Genomic DNA, 20,252 nt, shown 5'->3' with positions numbered 1-20,252 from the left:
CCCCTCCCCTTTCCCCCTCCCCTTTCCCCCCCTTTCCCCCTCCCCCTTTCCCCCTCCCCCCTTTCCCCCTCCCCCTCTTTCTCCCTCCCCCCTTTCTCCCTTCCCCCCTCTTTCTCCCTCCCCCCTCTTTCTCCCTCCCCTTTCTCCCTCCCCCCTCTTTCTCCCTCCCCCTCTCTTCCCCCTCCCCCTCTCTTCCCTCTCCCCCCTCTCTTTCCCCACTCTTCCCACTCCCCGTCTTTCTCTTCCCCAGCTATTTTGATAGTTTATAAATTATTGAAATATAATTTCAAAGTATGCAAGTAAATTTGTTGCACTTTCCTTAACATCAAAAATGCTTTCATGGTTCCTGTGGTAAATTTTCAATTTGCTTCAGAATGGATTATTTTTCTCAGTGGCAGTCTTGAATTTCATTCATACAGAAATTTGCATTTAAATGGAAGGTTGTTGAATTGCCATTGTATTCTTGTCATTAGGGAGAACAAGAATCTTGAGGTCTGCTGGACAAAATGTGAGAACAAATCAGATTCACAGAAGTTGTAACAGTGAGAAAATGTGGATTCTATACCTGCTCTTGCTACTACTTCACGATTAGTAGTCCACAAAAGGCAGAGAAAAGCCACCATTTTCCCATTTCAGCTTGTATTTAGTATTTCTTTAGTTTTGTATTTGGACTGGGCCATTGCATTTCTATACCAGTCTGTGATGCAACAATATTCTCCACAGTGCACCTGCGGTGGTTTGTGTCATGCTGAATTGAAGCAGACTTCTAAGAGGGCAGAGGTGCTGTTGTGCCTTCTTAGTAATAGCACTTGCATGCTGGACCCAGGGCAGATTCTCTGATATGTTGATGCAAGGAATTTAATGCTGCTGACCCTCTCCACCTCCCTTCCCTGATGAGGACTGGCTCATGGACTTCAGGTTTCTTCCTGCTATAGTTGACAATCAGCTCTTTGGGTTTGCTGACGTTGAGTGAGAAGCTGTTGTTGTGGCACCACTCAACCAGATTTTCAGTCTCTCTCTACTGTGCTGATTTGTCACAACCTTTGATTCAGCCAACAACGATGGTGTCGTTCGCAATGTTAAATATGACTTTGGAGCTGTACTTAGCCTCACATCATAAATAAAAAAATAGGTGGGATTGAGGTCTAAGCACAGAACCCTGTGGTGTGCCTTCAGCACAAGTACTTCTAGTAGGTCCGTCTACATATTATTTCAAATACTTTCTTGGACACGCAAATTCTGCCACATTTATTCCCTTAGCACTGAGGCAATCCCAGTCAGTTTTAGCGAAATTAAAATCACATACTATTATAACATTATTCTTCCACTATTTTGATATTTCTACATATTTGCTTCTCTAATTCCCACTCACTATTGGTTGGTCTTTAATATAATACCTTCAAAGTGATTTTTTTATCTAAGTTCTACTCATTTGGACTGGCCAGACATTCCCCTCTGGGATATTCTCTTTTAAGTAGTGCCATAATCCTCACTCTAGTCAATAATGCAACTTCCCTCCTCCCTTAACTCCACCAATGTCATGTTGGAAACACTGGTACCCACTACCCATCACCAGTGTATCTATTCTCTTCCTAATCAGAACTTTGTAATGTATGTAGGATCTGAAATCCTTGTTTTGACTCTTCCATCTCCCTTATGCTTCAGTTATTGGTTCACAGATCTCTTAAATAGCATCCTTTGCTAGGGAGAAACTGAGATTGTCTAAATGTGTTAAGCTTGGAGTATCCAGAAGAAAGGATTAGCTTAACCTTCTTGAAGCTTGCTTTGAATTTAATTTGATCATACGGAATGCTACAAGTCCAGCATTCATTGCCCCATTCCTGGTTGCCAGAATAGGTGGTGATAAAACATCTAAGACATTTCAGCAAAGACTGAAACACAAAATCAAAAGCAAGTTATTGGAACTGGTGGAAATTTTCTGTTTGCTGTATGTGAGATCACAAACAAAGTCAAGGTTTATTGCCCATCGTTCTGGTCCTTGAAGGGTTGCAGTTTCTATGCCATACAGACTCTCAGAATGCAGTGCAGATGGGAGATTTAATACGTAAATGCAGCAGTGTTGAGTAGGGGCTATATTTCAAACCAGAAATAGTGTTTCTAGAAATTGTGCAGTCATTTCCCCCTTTTTCCAGAAATGGATCATAGGTTTGGGAGGTGCTGGAAATGAAATCTTGCCAGTTTTTTCTTTGTGCTACATTTTGTCGAAATACTGCTGATGGCAAGAAGGAAGAGCTAGAGTGGAGATTGGGTGACAACCAAACAATGTTTTGCTGTCTGATACCGTTTCTTCAATTGACAAATATTATTCTGGCAAGTGGAGATTATTCTGTTACATTCATTTGTGTCTTGTCGATGACAGCATAATAATAAGGAGTTGAGAGCTGCATTGTATCCAGATCCAGTTTCTGAACCTTTGTACACATGGTATTTAAATATCTGCCCAGGTGCGCTTGAAGAGGATATAGTTTCCAGGATCCTTCTAATGGCAAAGCCTTTTTACTTTGAGGAAGCTGTTATGGGGGTGGTCCATTGTTGTGCTCTTATGTGGTGCAAATGTACTTTACATTGCTCAGCCTGTCCCTGAGTCATATCTACGTTTTAGAGTACTCTGAGCTATCATCTGGGAAGTTTCCTGCACAATCGAATAATGCACAATTAGTGGTGAGCAAAACATTTCTGACCTCTTGTTGGAAGGAAGGTCACATAGGCAGCTAAAAGTGGTTGGAACTACTTACCTGAGAATCTCTTACAGAAAGCTCTGGGGCTTCCATGTTTAACCAATACCAACCTCTGCCACCTTGATTGCTCCAGAAATGGCTGCAGTTAAAGCAGAACCAAGGGGGAAATTGTTCACTGGTTTCAGTTTTGCCAAGCCTACACTTGTTCCTTTTTGTCAAGGATATTCCTATTCATCTTGTCCATGCATTCAGTTTGTTTACTTGGAGTAAGGCTGACTTTGAGCATTTCTGGCAAAGTACAAATTGATTGTTAGAACAAAAGTTAGTAATAGATGAGTGCTGCATGCAGATTTTCATGAGAAATATTTGTAATGTATTTTTCAAATTGTTTTGTATCCCAATGTGCACTTTATAGTGTTGTAGACAATGCCAGATCCTTGTCAATCTTGCTGAAATTACCAGGATAACACTGCCCTAAATAAACTGTATCCATTGGCCAAATGGTGGTTCCCCATATCTCATGCTTGCCACAGTAAGTTTTATTGTAAACATTGAAAATTATCTTTGTCATTTAAAATATACTTTGGTTGTGAACCAAAAACAATCTTTTCCTTTGTGTTGTAGGTACAGGGAGTGGCTCTCTTTCCCACGCCATTATTCGAACAATTGCACCAACAGGACAGCTATATACTGTGGAATTTCATAAACAACGAGCAGACAAAGCTAAAGAGGAGTTTCATGAACACAAGGTAGATCATTTGGTCACAGTGAAAACACAAGATGTGTGTAAAGAAGGCTTTGGAGTGACAAATATTGCAGATGCTGTTTTTCTGGACATTCCATCACCTTGGGAGGCTGTTAAATATGCAAAATCTGCCTTGAAGGTAGAAGGTAAGACAACAGTCCAAATGAATTATCAGATTGCTTGGAGGGGGAAGAGAGAGTTTAAAACAAGCGAGTGGGGTCAGTCAGCATATTTTGCGCGCCACAGTCCCTGTGAGTCATAATAAGGCACTTGGCAAGATCCAATAAAAAGAAGTTGGGTTTAAGTGGAGCAGCAATTGTGTGAGTGGTCTAGTGCTAGAGTGAGGTGTTGAGGCTTTAGCTCACTGAGGAGGCATGTACAACATAGTAGATATTTTCTTTTTGTTGCTCTTTCTTTCTTCTTTCTTGTTGCATGTTTAGAACAGTGGAATGCTCCTCTTGCGGGATGTGGGAAGGTGGGGAGACACAACAGTGCTCAGTCAGAACAGCCAGGAGAACTCGTCTGGTGAGACTTAATAAGAAAGGTATGACCACATTAATGGGATTATATTATAGACCACAGGATTTAGCGGAACAAATTTGGAGAGAGATTGCAGACCATTGCAGGAAACAAAAGGTTGTGATAGTAGGTGATTTTAACTATCCTTATATTAACTGGGACACCCATGCTGTAGAAGGGCTGAATGGGAAAGAGTTTGTCAGATGTGTTCAGGAAAGTTTCCTTAATCAGTACAGGTCCCAACTTGAGATAGTGCAATCCTAGGGAATTAGACAGGGCAAGTGGCAAAAGTTTGTAGGAGTACACTTCTCATCTAGTGATTATAACGGCACTAGTTTCAAGGTAATTATGGAATAGAATAGATCTGGTCTGTCAGTTGAAATTCAAAATTAGAGAAAGACTAATTTTGATGGTATCAGAAAGGATCGGGCAAGTGTGGATTGGTTCAGGCTGTTTTCTGGCAAAGCTGTACTTGGTTTGGAGGAGGCCTTTAAAAATGAAATTTTAAGAGTATAGAGTTTGTATATTCCTGTCAGAATAAAAAGCAATGATAACAGCTTTAGGGAACTTTGGTTTTTGAGAGATATTGAGGTCCTGGTTAAGAAAGAAGGTGCATAGCAGGAAAAGGCAGGTAGGAACAAATAAGGTACTTGGGGAATATAAAAAATGCAAGAAAACAGTTCAAATGGAAATCAGGAGGGCTAAAAGAAGACATGACAAGGTAAGGAGAATCCTAAGGGCTTCTACAGATAAATTAAGAGCAAAAGGTTAGCAAGGGACAAAATTGGTCCTCTGGAATATCAGAATGGTAGTCTGTATGGAGCTGAAAGAGATAGGGGAGATCTTCATTGAACTTTTTTTTCATCTGTATTTAGCCAAGAGACAGGCACAGAGTCTATAGATGTGAGGTCTATATGGGCAATGTGGCAACGAGGTCATGGTCCCTGTATAGATTACAGAGAAGGAGATGTTTGCTGTCTTGAGGCAAATTAGGGTGGTTAAATTCCCAGGACCTGATAATATGTTCCCTCCGTACCTGTGGGAGGCTAATGCTGAAATTGCAGGGGCCTTAGTAGAGTTATTTAAAACAACCTTAGCCATAGGTGAGGTGTCGGAGGATTAGAGAATAGCTGCTATTATTCCATTGCTTAAGAAAGGCTCTAAGAATAAGACAGGAAATTATGGGGCCAGTGAGCTTGAAATCAGTAGTAGGAAAGTTATTGGAAGTTATTCTAAGGGACCGGGTATGTAAGTATTTGGATAGACAGGAACTAATTAGGGATAGTCAACATTGATTTGTGTGTGGTCAGTACTGTCAAACCAATCTTACAGAGTATTTCAAGAAAGGCTAGGTCTTACACAGTAAACAACAGGGCACTGAGGAGTGCAGTAGAATAGTGGGATCTGGAATACAGATCCATAATTCTTTGAAAGAGGCATCACAGATAGAGTCATAAAGAAGGTCTTTGGCACATTGGCCTATATAAATCAATGCATTGAGTATAGGAGTTGGAATGTTATGTTGAAATTTTATAAGACATTGGTAAAGCCTAATTTGGAGTATTGTGTCCAGTTTTGGTCACCTGCCTATAGGAAAGATGTAAATAAGTTTGAAAGAGTGCAGAGAAAATTTACGAGGATATTTCCAGGACTTTTGGACATGAGTTATAACAAAAGGTTGAATAGGTTAGGATTTAATTCCCTAGAACATAGAAGATTGAGGGGAGATTTAATGGAGGTATACAAAATTATGAGGGGTACAGATAGAGTAAATGCAAACAGGGTTTTTAACTGAGGTCTGGTGAGACTGCAACCAGAGGTCACAGGTTAAGGGTGAAAGGTGAAATGTTTAAGAGGAATATGAAAGGGAACTTCTTCACTCAGGGTGGTGAGAGTGTGGAATGAGCTGCCAATGCAAATGGTGGATGTGGGTTTGGTTCAATATTTAAGAGAAATTCCGATAGGTACATGAATGGGAGGGGTGAAGCGGACTATGGTTTGGGTGCGGGTCGATGGGACTGGGCACAGACTAGATGGGCTGAAAGGCCTGTTTCTATGTAGTGGTGTTCTGTGACTCTATAATAGTATCAAAAAAATGGAATCTAAAGCTGAGGGGAAAGATTGTTTTGAAATCAGAGCAAGTGATAACTATCTGTTTAGAACTAAAGAAACGGAAGTTACTAGTTGCTGATTAGAGTTGAAAAATACTTGTATAAAGTTGCTGGCTGTGATTTATGAAATTGTGTAAATAGATTCCTACTCAGCTCTTAATTCCTTAAATATTAACAAAAGCATAAAAATAAACAAGAGAATGTGGAATAAATCTTGCATTTCAGCCAAGTGACTGGAATGTGATATTTGCTTTAACAGAGCATTTCATTCTTGCATGTCTGCATTTGAGTATGTCTTTTTCTATAATGGAGCTGGTATTGATACAAATCATTATACCAATTTATACATTTCCTGGATATCCAATCCCTTACTTCCTTTCCCTTTGTAAACATCCTTAAATACCTTGAATCTCAGATGCCCAAACTTTCCCTTTATTTTAAACAGTCCTTGTAAATTTAAGACATCTTCATCATTTCTCTGTATTCATGAGAACATTACTCCCCTGAATCCTATTTGCAACTGCTCACCCTGGGTACTTCCATGAGTATCTGAGGATAAATCTTGTTTGTGTGCACAAATACACAAGATGAGATCTGAATAATTGCTTTTGTCATCCATGCTTTGTTTAACTGTTGAAGGTTTAAAAAGTTTTAAAAATCTGCTGAAAATGTGGCAACACACAAAATGCTGAAGGAACTCAGTAGGTCAGGCAGCATCTATGGAGGGGAATAAACGGTCAACATTTTGGCCTTCAGGGCTGGAATAGAAGGGGCAGATGCCAGAGTAAGAAGATGGGGAGGGGAAAGAGTACTAGCTGGCAGGTGATAAGTGAAGACAAGTGGGTGATTGGGAGAGGGAGGCTGAAGGAAAAATCTGGGAGGGGATAGATGGAAGAAGTAAATGGCTGATGAAGAAAGAATCTGATAGGAGAGGACTGTGGACCATGAGAGAAAGGGAAGGAGGAGGGGCCCCAGAGGAATATGGTAGACAGGTGAGGAGCAGAGAAAGGGGGAGAAGGAAACTAGAATGGGGGAAAAAGAGGAGAGAGAAACTGATGTTCATGACATTAAGTTCGAGGCTACCCAAGCAGAATATAAAGAGTTACTCCTGCAGCCTCATTGTGCCTCATTGAGGCAGGAGAGAAAGGCATTTAAATATAGTGTGCAGTGTGACGACCCCCCCCCCCCTCCACCCTTGTGTAAGAAAGGATGTACTAGGATTTAAGGTGATCCAAAAGAGATTTACTGAGTTAATTCCTGGAACAGAAGTGCATTTGTCTAAAGAAAATGTATCTGTATCCTTTGTTGTTTACACGAATGAGAGGCAGAGCTGATCTTATTGCAAACACAAGATACCATGATGGACAGGTTAAATGCTAAGATGCTTAAGCTAGCAAGAGAGGCTTGAACTGGGAGACAGAGGTACAAGAATTAGGTTGAATATAAAACCAACATGCATGGGAATTTCTTCTCAAATGTTGGTGAATTTCTTGAATTTTCTAACCCAGCAGTTGTGAAGACTAAATCACTGGAAGCTTTTAAGGAAGAAGTACAGTACATATGCTTTTGAAAGATGGAGGAATTGAGGACTCTGGGGAACTGGCTCAGAAGAGTTGATGCATGGGCAGATCAGCCATGATTATATTGAAAGATGAACAGGTTTCATGGACCAGATACCTTGTTCCTGCTCCTTTTTTCTTTTTTCTCACTGTCAGGTGTTACAGGAATCAAATAGAAAGATAGTTTTACATCTAAGTGTGGTGAGTAGATGTTCAATGAGAAAAGAATTAAGGTTGGCAAGATTGGTTTCTCTTTGGGCTATTTGAAGTAGTAATAAATTTATGTGCATGAGAATGGTGAAATTTATTTAACAGTAAAGGGAGGTTGGGGTGGGGAGAGAAACCAGGAACTTAAAATGAAAGTGTATGGCATTGCTACAAACTTTCAAATACTGTAGAGTGATGAAACTATATCAGAGGCAAGAGTGAATTGTCAGGTTGAAACCATCATCTGCTTCAGGGGTTCCCAACATGGGGTCCACGAACCCCTTGTTTTAATAGTTTTGGTCCATGGCGTAAAAAAAAGGTTGGGAACCCCTGATCTCGTTAATAGTTTTCAGGGTGAAACCTGATGTGTTAGATGCTCTTTGTTAGTTTTCTGAATTAGTTTGCCGGAGTGTGTTATTTCACACTTCCGATACAAATTTGAAATGTGAAGACAAATGTAATTGATTATTTTTTGTTTATATTGATCCATTGTGTCCATGTAGGTGAAGAAAGGTTCTATCCATTAGTACGAAATGATATTATCTCAAGTGTAACTATGCAATAGTGGTAACTATCGAACACTTCATAAATTGTCCAAATAAACAAAATGCTTTGGAATTTGTTTAATGCAAGTCGAATGATTGAAGAATAATGTTTCTTTAAACTTGAAAATATTTAACGTAAAGACTAGATTGCAGTTGGTAACATAAAGATATTTTCTAAATTTTGATTGGGCTGGTTTAAGTACAGCTTTTGGGGGGCGGGGAAGCAATAATCTGAGATTGCATAAAGAAAGATGTTAAATAAATAGTAAAGCTGAAGTTTGCCTAGATCGTAGTACTGAAGGTTAGTAACAATGTAGTTCCTTTAAGAATTCACAGGAAACTTGAGTCACAAGCCTAGGATTTGTTTCTTGTTTCACTCTTACTGGTAAATCTTGATCTGATTTGATCGTGCTTTGAGTAATCTCCTTTCGTCAGTCACCCTGAAAAGGTGGTTCATGGATCAACAGAGGAAAATTTAAACCTGTGTTTAATAGACGTTGAAGTTTCCACTGAGGCGCATAACTGTGAATAGAATTCTTTCTACTTAGTTATCTATTACCTCAGAAATGGACCACACTTCCAAATTTTAGAAATAACATTGCGCTAGTTATTTATTTCACTTATTGTTAACAGGATGAGAGATAATCTTTTAATCATACAGGCCATCTGTATGTGGATGATTGCATTGGACTGTTTGACACAAATTGGAAAATATTTGACAATGTGGCAGATTATGGAGGTGCCCCTCAAATAGGCTGCAATATTTATTGCTGACATTATCTTAATCGAGATTGCACTATGAACTGTCATCTAGGCAATGTTACTGCTGACACTTTAAGCACTAAGAATTGATAAAGTGAGGTGGATGTCCCACTATTCTGAGGCTGTGCTCTCTGGTTCTAGACTCACCTACCATAGAATACGACCTCTCCAAATCAAGACCTTTTGATATTTAATAGGTTCAATGAGAACCCCCTTCCCCCGACAACAAACACTGGCCCGGAGCCAACAAGCTCTCTTTAGGGGTTAACCCTGTCATTTGCAGAATTATTCTTGCGAACTTCCTCTGGACCCCCTCTAATGCCAACACATCTTTTCTTAGATAAGGTGCCCAAAATTACTCATAATACTCCAAGTGCGGTCTGAACAATGCCTTATAAGGCCTCAGCATCACTTCCTTGCTCTTATATTCTCGTCCTCTTGAAATGAATACTAACATTTCATTTGCCTTCTCTACCACCAACTCAACCTGCAAGTTAACCTTTAGGGAAACCTACACAAGGGACTCCCAAGTCCCTTTGGACCTCTGATTTTTGAGTACTGGACTTGACAAAAGCTTGCATTTGTGCCTGAAAGTCCCTCATATTTCTAATGGAATTCATAAATAAAGAACACAAGATTAAGAGGAATAGATGGATGAACAGCCAGCGCCTCTTCCCCAAGGCACCACTGCTCAATACAAGAGGACATGGCTTTAAGGTAAGGGGTGGAAAGTTCGAGGGGGATATTAAAGGAAGGTTTTTTACTCAGAGAGTGGTTGGTGCGTGGAATGCCCTGCCTGAATCAATGGTGGAGGCAGATACACTAGTGAAATTTAAGAGACTACTAGACAGGTATATGGAGGAATTTAAGGTGGAGGGTTATATGGGAGGCAGGGTTTAAGGGTCGGCACAACATTGTGGGCCGAAGGGCCTGTACTGTGCTGTATTGTTCTATGTTCTACAAGCTATTTGGCACGTATCTCAGCTGTGGTTAAGCACAGCTCTAATGCCATATTAGTTTGTTGACAACGCCATTGTTATAGGCTGAATCAATGGAAACTTCATCTCATGTTCTCGATATTTATTGCTTATTTATTTATCTGCATATAGGAAGGGGAGGGAAACTCTGACTGAGTGGTACCTCAACAATTTCTTATTCAGTGTCAGCAAGACCAAGGAGCTGAATATTGACCTCAGGAGAAGGAAACAAGGTCCGTGAGCCAGTTCTCATTGGAGGATCGGAGGCGGAGAGGGTCAGCAACTTTAAATTCCTTGGTGTCAATATTTCAGAAGATCTGCTCTGGACACAGCATATAAGTACAATTACAAATGAAACATCGCAGTGCCTCTACTTCATTAGATATCATGCCAAATATTTGCAAACTCCTAAAACTTTGACAAATTTGTATAAATGTGTGGTGGAGAGTATATTGAATGACTGCATCACAGCCTAGTATGGAAGCACCATTGCCCTTAAACAGAAAATACTAAAAGAGAGTAATAAATACGACCCAGTCCATCACAGATAAAGCCCTCTTGTGAAATGCTGTCACAAGAAAGTAGCATCCATCATCGAGGACTCCCACCACTCAGGACATGCTCTTTTCTTGCTGCTGCCACCATCAGGAAGAAGGTGCGGGAGCCTTGGGACTCACACCACCAGTTTCAGGAACAGTTATGACCTCTCAACCATCAGGCTCTTGAACCAAAGAGGATTTCATTCATCCGTTGATTGAAATGACAGGGTTAACCCATAAGGAGAGTTTGTTGGCTCCAGGCCAGTGTTTGATGTGGGGAGGGGGTTCTCATTGAAACCGATTAAATATCAAAAGGTCTTGATTTGGAGAGGTTGTATCCTATAGTAGATGGGTCTAGAACCATAGGGCACAGCTTCAGAATAGTGGGGCATCCATTTAAAACAGAGATGAAGAGTAATAGCTTCTCAATTTGGACCTTCTGAGGATCCCAGGTACTCACATTTAATTGACTCTGGCTCCCGTTGTTTCTCCCGTCGAGCTCTGAGGGCGACACTCTCCGCCATGAGAAGGTACCTGGCATCCCTATCACAATCCCTTCCACGCCTCCGGGACACCTTTTTCTTCGTTTGCAGTGGACCTGTCCGTTATTTCATCCTCCGTTGGATCCATGCGTGCAATCGCCGTTTCTTTGACTCAAGGATCGCAAGATCTTCCATCTGCAGACCCCAGAGCATGGACTTGGTATCGTGGCCCCGGGCCCAGCCGTTGATCTCGGCTGCCTCAGCTACCCAGGGCATGTTGAAAACCCGGACTCCAGCACCATCACCGCGTGTTTCAATGACCATGGACAGCTTCAAAGAGATTGCGCAACCACCGACTGCGATTCCAGCCTTGAACTTCAGGCTGGGTCTTCACATGCTGCGATTGTGTCTCCCGTCTCCCCTTCCCCCACCACCACTCTGCAATCCCCTCTCCCTGAGATCCCATCGTCAGCTCCTGGGCCTTCAGAGGCTCCATCTTCCTCTCACCCCAACCCTTCCCTCTCTACTGACACTACCAGCCTCCCTCCCCCCCTCTGGTCCCATCTCTCATCCGTGCTGTGTCTTTACCATTCCCTCCGACCTTCAGCTCCCTGAGGCAGAGCATTCTGTCCTCAGTAAGGGCCTCAGCTTTGTCCCCCTTCGCCCACACCTCAGTGCGTTCTGCGTACGCCATGACGCTGAACTCTTCTTCTGCCGGCTCTGTCTCCAAGCTTACTTCTTTGACAAGGACTCTCCTACCCCCACCGATGACCCCTTCTCCCGTCTTCAACCCTCCTCCTCTTCATGGACAACCCGCTCTGGTCTTCTGCCTGCTTTGGAACTCTTTATTGCTAATTGCCGACGGGACACCAACCGTCTTGACTTCACTACACCCTGTTCCAATTCCAACCTCACGCCTTCCGAACGCTCTGCTCTCTTTGCACCAATCCCAACCTCACTATAAAACCTGCTGATAAGGGGGGACCTGTTGTTGTCTGGCGTACTGACCTCTACCTGGCCGAGGCACAGCAACAACTCTCTGATACCTCCTCTTATTTACCCCCTTGATCATGACCCCACTAAGGAGCACCAGGCCACTGTCTCCTATACCATCACCAACCTTATCAGCTCTGGGGATCTCCCATCCACTGCCACCAACCTCATAGTTCCCACACCCCACACTTCCCATTTCTGCCTCCTACCCAAGATCCACAAACCTGCCTGTCCAGGTAGACCTATTGTCTCAGCTTGCTCCTACCCCACTGAACTCATTTCTGCATACCTTGTCACTGTCTTATCACCCCTTGTTCAATCTCTTCTCACCTATGTTCGTTACATTTCTCACGCTTTGAATTTTTTCAATGTTTCAAGTTCCCTGGCCCCCACCGCCTTATTTTCACTATGGACGTCCAGTCCCTATATACCTCCATCCCCCACTGGGAGGGTCTCAAAGCTCTTCGCTTCTTTTTGGATTCCAGATCTAACCAATTCCCCTCTACCGACACTTTCCTCCGTCTAGCGGAATTAGTTCTTACTCTCAATAATTTCTCCTTTGGCTCCTCCCACTTCCTCCAAACCAAGGGTGTAGCCATGGGCACCCGTATGGGTTCCAGTTATGCCTGCCTTTTGGCTTTGTGGAACAGTCCATGTTCCATGTCTATACGGGTATCCATCCCCCTCTTTTCCTTCGCTACATCGACAACTGCATTGGCGCTGCCTCCTGCACACATGCTGAGCTCGTTGACTTCATTGACTTTGCTTCCAACTTTCACCCTGCCCTCAAATTTACCTGGTCCATTTCCGACACCTCCCTCCCCTTTCTTGATCTTTCTGTCTCCATCTCTGGAGACGGCCTATCCAATGATATCTACTATAAGCCTACAGACTCTCACAGCTACCTGGTTTATTCCTCTTCCCACCCTGTCTCTTGCAAAAATGCTATCCCCTTCTCACAATTCCTCTATATCTGCCGCATCTGCTCTCAAGATGAGGCTTTTTATTCCAGGACGAGGGAGATGTCTTTTTCAAACAAAGGGGCTTCCCTTCTTCCACCGTCAACTCTGCTCTCAAATGCATCTCTCCCATTTCCCACACATCTGCCCTCACCCCATCCACCCGCCACCCCACTGGGGATAGGGTTCCCCTTGTCCTCACCTACCACTCCACCAGCCTCCAGGTGCAACATATAATTCTCCGTAACTTCCACCACCTCCAACGGGATCCCACTACCCAGCACATCTTTCCCTTCCCCACTCTTTCAGCTTTCCGCAGGGATCGCTCCCTAAGCAACTGCCTTGTCCACCCGTCCCCCCCCATCCCTTCCCACCGATCTCCCTCCTGGCACTTATCCTTGTAAACAGAACAAGTGCTACACCTGCCCATACACTTCCTCCCTCACCACCATTCAGGGCCCACAGACAGTCCTTCCAGGTGAGGCAACACTTCACCTGTGAGTTGGCTGGTGTGGTATACTGCGTCCGGTGCTCCCAGTGTGGCCTTTTATATATTGGTGAGACCCAACGCAGACTGGGAGACCGTTTCGCTGAACACCTACGCTCGGTCTGCCAGAGAAAGCAGGATCTCCCAGTGGCCACACATTTTAATTCCACGTCCTATTCCCATTCTGATATGTTCATCCATGGCCGCCTCTACTGTCAAAATTAATCCAAACTCAGGTTGGAGGAACAACACCTTATATACTGGCTGGGTAGCCTCCAACCTGATGGCACGAACATTGATTTCTCTAATTTCCGTTAATGCCTCTCCCCTTCTTACCCCACCCTTGACATATTTAGTTTTTTTTTCTCTCTCTCTGCCCATCACTCTGCCTGTTCTCCATCTCCCTCTGGTGCCCCCACTTTCTTTCTCCCGAGGCCTCCTGTCCCATGATCCTTTCCCTTCTCCAGCTCTGTATCACTTTCACCAATCACCTTTCCAGCTCTTAGCTTCATCCCACCCCCTCGGGACTACTCCTATCATTTCGCATTTCCCCCTCCCCCCCACTACTTTCAAACCTCTTACTATCTCTCAGTTAGTCTTGACAAAGGGTCTTGGCCCGAAACATCGACAGTGCTTCTCCGTATAGATGCTGCCTGGCCTGCTGTGTTCCACCAGCATTTTGTGTGTGTTGTTTGAATTTCCAGCATCTGCAGATTTCCTCGTGTTTGCTATGAAGAGGAATATCATTAGCCAGAGGGTGGTGAATCTGTGGAAGTCATTGAGTATATTCAGTAGGTTCTTGATTAGTCAGGGCATCAAAGGTTGTGGAGAGAAGGCAGGAGAATGGGGTTGAGAGGGATAACAAGTCAGTCATGATGGAATAGCAGAGCAGACTCGTTGGGCCAAATGTCCTAATTCTGCTCCTATGTCTTATAGTCATATCATATGCTGACAATCTTTCCTGAATTCTTTCAGTCCTGATACAGGAGCTTGACCCCAAATATCAATTTGCCCCTTTAGCCTCTGCATATGCTAATTGACCTGAATTCTTCCAGCTTTGTGCTCCAGAAGCCAGGTAGATGTCCAATCTGCTGAAAAGTGTTCGTTTCTAAAGGTCTGAGTTGTATTTGCATCTGGTTCATACCATATCAGCTTGCCACTTTCATGTAGTGTTAGAAGAAAGCTGCTTCGGGGATAGAACCATAGAACCTTACAGCACAGAAACAGGCTTTTTGGCCCTTCTTGGCTGTGCCAAACCATTTTTCTGCCTAGGCCCGCTGACCTGCATCTGGCCCATACCCCTCCATACACCTCTGATCCACGTACCTGTCCAAGTTTTTCTTAAATGCTAAAAGTGAGCCCACATTTACCACTTCATCTGGCAGCTCATTCCACACTCCCACCACTCTCTGTGTGAAGGAGCCCCTCCTAATGTTCCCTTTAAATTTTTCCCCCTTCACCCTTAACCCATGTCCTCTGGTTTTTTTTCTCCCCTAGCCTCAGTGGAAAAAGCTTGCTTGCATTCACTCTGTCTATACCCATCATAATTTTATACACCTCTATCAAATCACCCCTCATTCTTCTACGCTCCAGGGAATGAAGTCCTAATCTATTCAACCTTTCTCAATTATTCAGTTTCTCAAGTCCCAGCAACACCCTTGTAAACCTTCTCTGCACTCTTTCAACCTTATTAATATCCTTCCTGTAATTCGGTGACCAAAACCGAACACAATACTCCAAATTCGGCCTCACCAATGCCTTATACAACCTCATCATAATATTCCAACTCTTATAGTCAATACTTTGATTTATAAAGGCCAATGTACCAAAAGCTCTCTTTACTACCCTATCTGCCTGTGACACCACTTTTAGGGAATTTTGTATCTGTATTCCCAGATCCCTCTGTTCTACTGCACTCCTCAGTGCCCTACCATTTACCTTGTATGTTCTACCTTGGTTTTTCCTTCCAAAGTACAATACCTCACACTTGTCTGCATTAAACTCTCATCTGCCATTTTTCAGCCCATTTTTCCAGCTGGTCCAGATCCCTCTGCAAGCTTTGAAAACCTTCCTCACTGTCCACTACACCTCTAATCTTTGTATCATCAGCAAATTTGCTGATCCAATTTACCACATTATCATCCAGATCATTGATATAGATGGCAAATAACAATGGACCCAGCACTGATCCCTGTGACACACCACTAGTCACAGTCCTCCACTCAGAGAAGCAATCCTCCACTACCACTCTCTGACTTCTCCCATTGAGCCAATGTCTAATCCAATTTACTACCTCACCATGTATATCTAGCAACTCAATCTTCCTAATTAACCTCCCATGGGGGACCTTGTCAAAGGATAGTGGTGGAGTGGGAGAGGGATTATTGGTGTGGGTTGAGCACACCGCTGTCTTGTACACCAAGTCAATATGAGTCAATGCTTTGAAAGGGTGGGAGATGGGAACTTTGAAAATTAAATGCCAATGTGTGTATATGTGATGACTTTAAAAGAAAGAAAGGGGAAAGTAATTTTGAAAATTAAATGCCAATGATATGTATATGTGATATGTATATGTATATGCCAATGTATATGTATAATGGTATGTATATGTGATATGTATATGTATATGCCAATGGTGTGTATATGTGATGACTTTAAAAGAAAGAAAGGGGAAAGTAATTTTGAAAATTACTTTGAAAATTTTGAAAATAACTTTGAAAATTAAATGCCAATGGTGTGTATATGTGATGACTTTAAAAGAAAGAAAGGGGAAAGTAATTTTATTTGCAAAGAACAAAAGGAACATACTGAATTTTAATTATTTTTATTTTTGCTCCATCAGGTGGAAGGATCTGTTCTTTCTCTCCCTGCATTGAACAAGTGCAGCGCACCTGCCTTGCTATGACTGAGCAGGGATTCAATGATATCAGTACGTTTGAAATCCTTCTCCGGGTGCATGATGTCAGGACTGTGAGCCTGCAGCTCCCTGACTTTGGTACGGAAGACAAAAATAGCCTGGACAAGCCAGCTGACACTGTGAGCCAATCAAAGGGAAAATACTGTACAGATTCACAACAAGGAACTATCCAGTTTAAGAGTGGTGCGCCTGTAAAAGAGATGGCAGGTCATACTGGATATCTGACCTTTGCTACCAAATATCTTTCCTAAGGGACAAAGAAATGTTATTTATGAATATATTTTTTTCTCGCTAAGGGAGGTACAGTGTAGAATTAAATTCCACAGAGATGTGTTGACGTGTGATGTCCTGTGGATGCATGCCTTAATTATGGCATCTGCTTAACATTTTACTTTTACAGAAACTTACTGTGAAAGAAATAGCATACAACTTGATGCAAATTCAGTACTTGGGCTGTAAATGGAATGAGCAGTGGGATCTAAACCATTTATAAATTCCATGTGGGCATACTGTATTGACCTTCTTTCATCAATGCCTTGTTCGTTTAGTTTAATTGACTTTCTAATAAATATTTTGTATACTGAAGAATATTAAGTGACTTGTGTTTATAACATAATATTGAATACAGTTAGATCTTTATCAGATCAGGCTACATACATGCAAATATAATTTAGATGGAGAAGGATCTTAATGGCTGACTTATGATGTCTATACTTGTTAATTAACAATGAACATTTGTGAAATAGTGATGTGAAGCCATTCAAATATTCCATTGTCGTAACACAATTTGAAAATGTTGACTAACAAGAAAATTGATTTCTGAATCTATAGTTTCTATTTGTTTAAGTTATTAATATTGTAATGCAGAATATTCTGCTGTGTTTTATTTAAATGTCTCCAAAATGAACCAAGCCAAAGTACTTGAAGTTTTGGGTAGTGCTGTTGACCCCCCCCCCCAATCTTCCCTGATAAACAATAATCAATATCTGTTCTGGTCTGCCTAAAAGAACTTTGTGACATTGTACAGTACAGCAGAGACTTAACATGTCACAGTATTTCAGATACCTCATTGGACAGACAAATGGTACTGAGCATTTGTTACTTAAGCCCTCAGTACCTGACTTTCTGTCTTTGGGCTAATCAAAATGTGAGATCCCCATTATGGATTCCCTCTAAAAACTTGGCTTTTTGATATATTTCTTGGTAATGAATTCAGTTATTGACATAATTCAAATGCTGAAGTTTGACTTGACTTTCTGTTACAGCGAGCACTTAATATTGTGTCGTGAAAATCTTTTTTTAAAAAGTTAAAATTTTGAAGGATAGAAATGAAGTTCAACCATGTCATCGATGTATATTATGCATTTCCTGATGACTCAAGAAAACAAAGGGTCAATGGAGAGAGCAAGACAACAGTTCTAAAATATTACTGGATGATCAGAATTTAGTCATTTCAAGGATTTTGTGTCTAATTTCATATATATATAGAGTCATGGAATCTTAGAATCACAGAAATATGTCTTTGGTTCAACTTTCCTTCGTCACCAAGTTGCTTACCTGAGCCAGTGTGTTTGTCTCTTTGGCCAATATCCCTCATCCTCTCTGAACCATGTACCCATCTAAATGTTGCTTAAATGCTCTTATTGTACTCATCTCTACCGTTTCCTGTGGCAGCTTGTTCCACATGCCCACCATACTCTGGGTGAAAGGTGAACCTTGTCTGTAAGATTCTCTTTAAAAATCTTTCCCTGCTCAAATTAAACCTATGCCCCCAAATTTTAGCCTTCCCTGACCTGGGTAAAAAGACCAACCATTCACCTTACCTATGCCTGTCAAAATTACCTCTCAGCCTTCGACACTCCGTAGAAAAATGCCATACCTTATGAAGACTCTCCTTATAGTTCAGACTAGTAACACCCTCATGAATCTTTTCTACACCCTTTCAAGCATAAGAACACCTTTCCTCTAACCAAGAACTGCACACATTACAACAATATGTTGTACAACTGGTATTTAATAGCCAAACTGCTGTACTCAAAGTCAATGTAAATTTATTACCAAATACGACTATGTCACCATATAATACCTTGAGATACATTTTCTTGCAGGCATTTATAGGAAAATAAGGAAATTCAATTGAGTTTATGAAAAACTATACACAAACAAAGGCTAATAAATAATGTGCAACCTGATGGTGTGGGACTTAAGGCTTTACTGCTCCACTGCAAAGTCTCCATGAGGGATGCCAACCCTGAAGAAGGTTAAATCTTCCCTTTGACAGGAATTCGGTGAAACCCTCTCTCACTGCTCCTCCACTGTAATTTCTGTTGCCCTCTGACTCTTCGACCATCTGTTCAACCAGACCTGTTATCACAGCCACGTATCCTTCCTGGGAGCTTGTCTTCTCCACCATCTTGTGATGAATATAGATTTCTTCCTCTGGTGAGCAGAATTTCCCACCTCTACCTCCTCTATTCCTCGCTCTGACCTTTAACTACTTCTCACCTGCTTATCACCTCCCCATGGCTCTCCTTTCCTTTCTCCTATTGTCAACTCTCCTCTGCTATCAGATCCTTTCTTCCCCAGTCCTTGACCTTTCCCACCCACCTGGTTTCACCTATTACCTTCCAGATAGCCTTTTAATTCAGGCAACTCTTTCCCCTTCCCCATCCCCCCTCCCCCAGTCCCAATGAAGGGCCTCAGCCTGAAAATTCGACTGTTTACTCCTTTTCATAGATGCTGTCTGACAGTCGGACAGAGGGAAAATAGCCTTCTACTCTGTCTGCCAAATAATGAGTTTGAAGGAATATTGATCCATCAGACAAAAGAGTTGTAGCTAGTCATAGATTGGAGATTTCCTTGTCCATTTTCTTTTCCTGCAATAGAATATGATACTGTATGTCTATAATGATAGTTAGGTGGCTTGGTTGATGCACTGTTGCTTCAGTAACCTTTGGAACCACTCTACCAATTTACAGGCAACTTCCCTAATATGTGTAGTGAGTATTTTACATGGCGAACTGGATTTTCCATGTTTGACTGAATTAAGTACATCTTTTTTGTCCTGTTAGATGTCCAGTTTTCATATAAGGTTTCCCAGGGCATTAAAAAGTAAACCACATTTTTTTTGATTTAGCATGGAGGCATAAAGACCAGAGTAGCTAAGAGCAGCAAAATTCCATCCCTAAGGTTCATTAGTGAAACAGTTGCCTTTTATGGCATTTTAATTTGATCGGTGACTATCACTGCTGCTATCCAGTCCTGAGGAAGGGTCTCAGCCTGAAGCGTCAACTGCTTACTCTTTTCCATACATGCTGCCTGACCTGCTGAGTTCCTCCAGCATTTTGCTTATGTTGCTTTGGATTTTCTCGTGTTTGTAATTTACTGCTGATAGTAGTTGTTTAAAATGTTACTCAATTAACTACATTTAAATCTGAAGTCAGGCAACATTACCAACAACAGAGCATTCCTATCCAATGAGCTTAAAGCATTTTATGCAAGTTTTGAACAGAAGGAGATTGGAATGTCACCACCCACACCCTTCCAGTGCACCTGAACCTTCATTGCCGATGTAAATCAGTCTTCCAGAGAGTGAACTCACAGAATGCATCAGGCCTGGGCTGCCTCCCTGGCCATATCCTTAGATAGATCTGATCCTTATGCAGATCAGCTGGGGATATTTGCAGACTTTTTTTAACCTTATCCTGCTTCAATCTGTAGTATCCACCTACATTATGAAGACAACTACCAT

At 42.0% G+C, this 20,252-nt stretch overlaps 1 protein-coding gene across 1 annotated transcript in view; it reads left to right on the top strand.

Annotated features, from left to right (window-relative positions):
- Positions 1-17,386, top strand: part of trmt61a (tRNA methyltransferase 61A) — a 56,202-nt gene extending 38,816 nt beyond the window's left edge. The window contains exons 3-4 of the mRNA XM_059958694.1: positions 3,324-3,590; positions 16,427-17,386. Of these exons, the coding sequence (XP_059814677.1) occupies positions 3,324-3,590; positions 16,427-16,752 (593 nt within the window). The 3' untranslated portion in view covers positions 16,753-17,386. The remainder of the gene's footprint in view (positions 1-3,323; positions 3,591-16,426) is intronic.
- The last annotated feature ends 2,866 nt before the right edge of the window (positions 17,387-20,252 follow it).

The sequence above is a fragment of the Hypanus sabinus genome, chromosome 2, assembly GCF_030144855.1.
Source record: "Hypanus sabinus isolate sHypSab1 chromosome 2, sHypSab1.hap1, whole genome shotgun sequence".
NCBI classification, from domain to species: Eukaryota; Metazoa; Chordata; class Chondrichthyes; order Myliobatiformes; family Dasyatidae; genus Hypanus; species Hypanus sabinus.
This window is presented reverse-complemented; position numbering and strand designations above follow the sequence as displayed.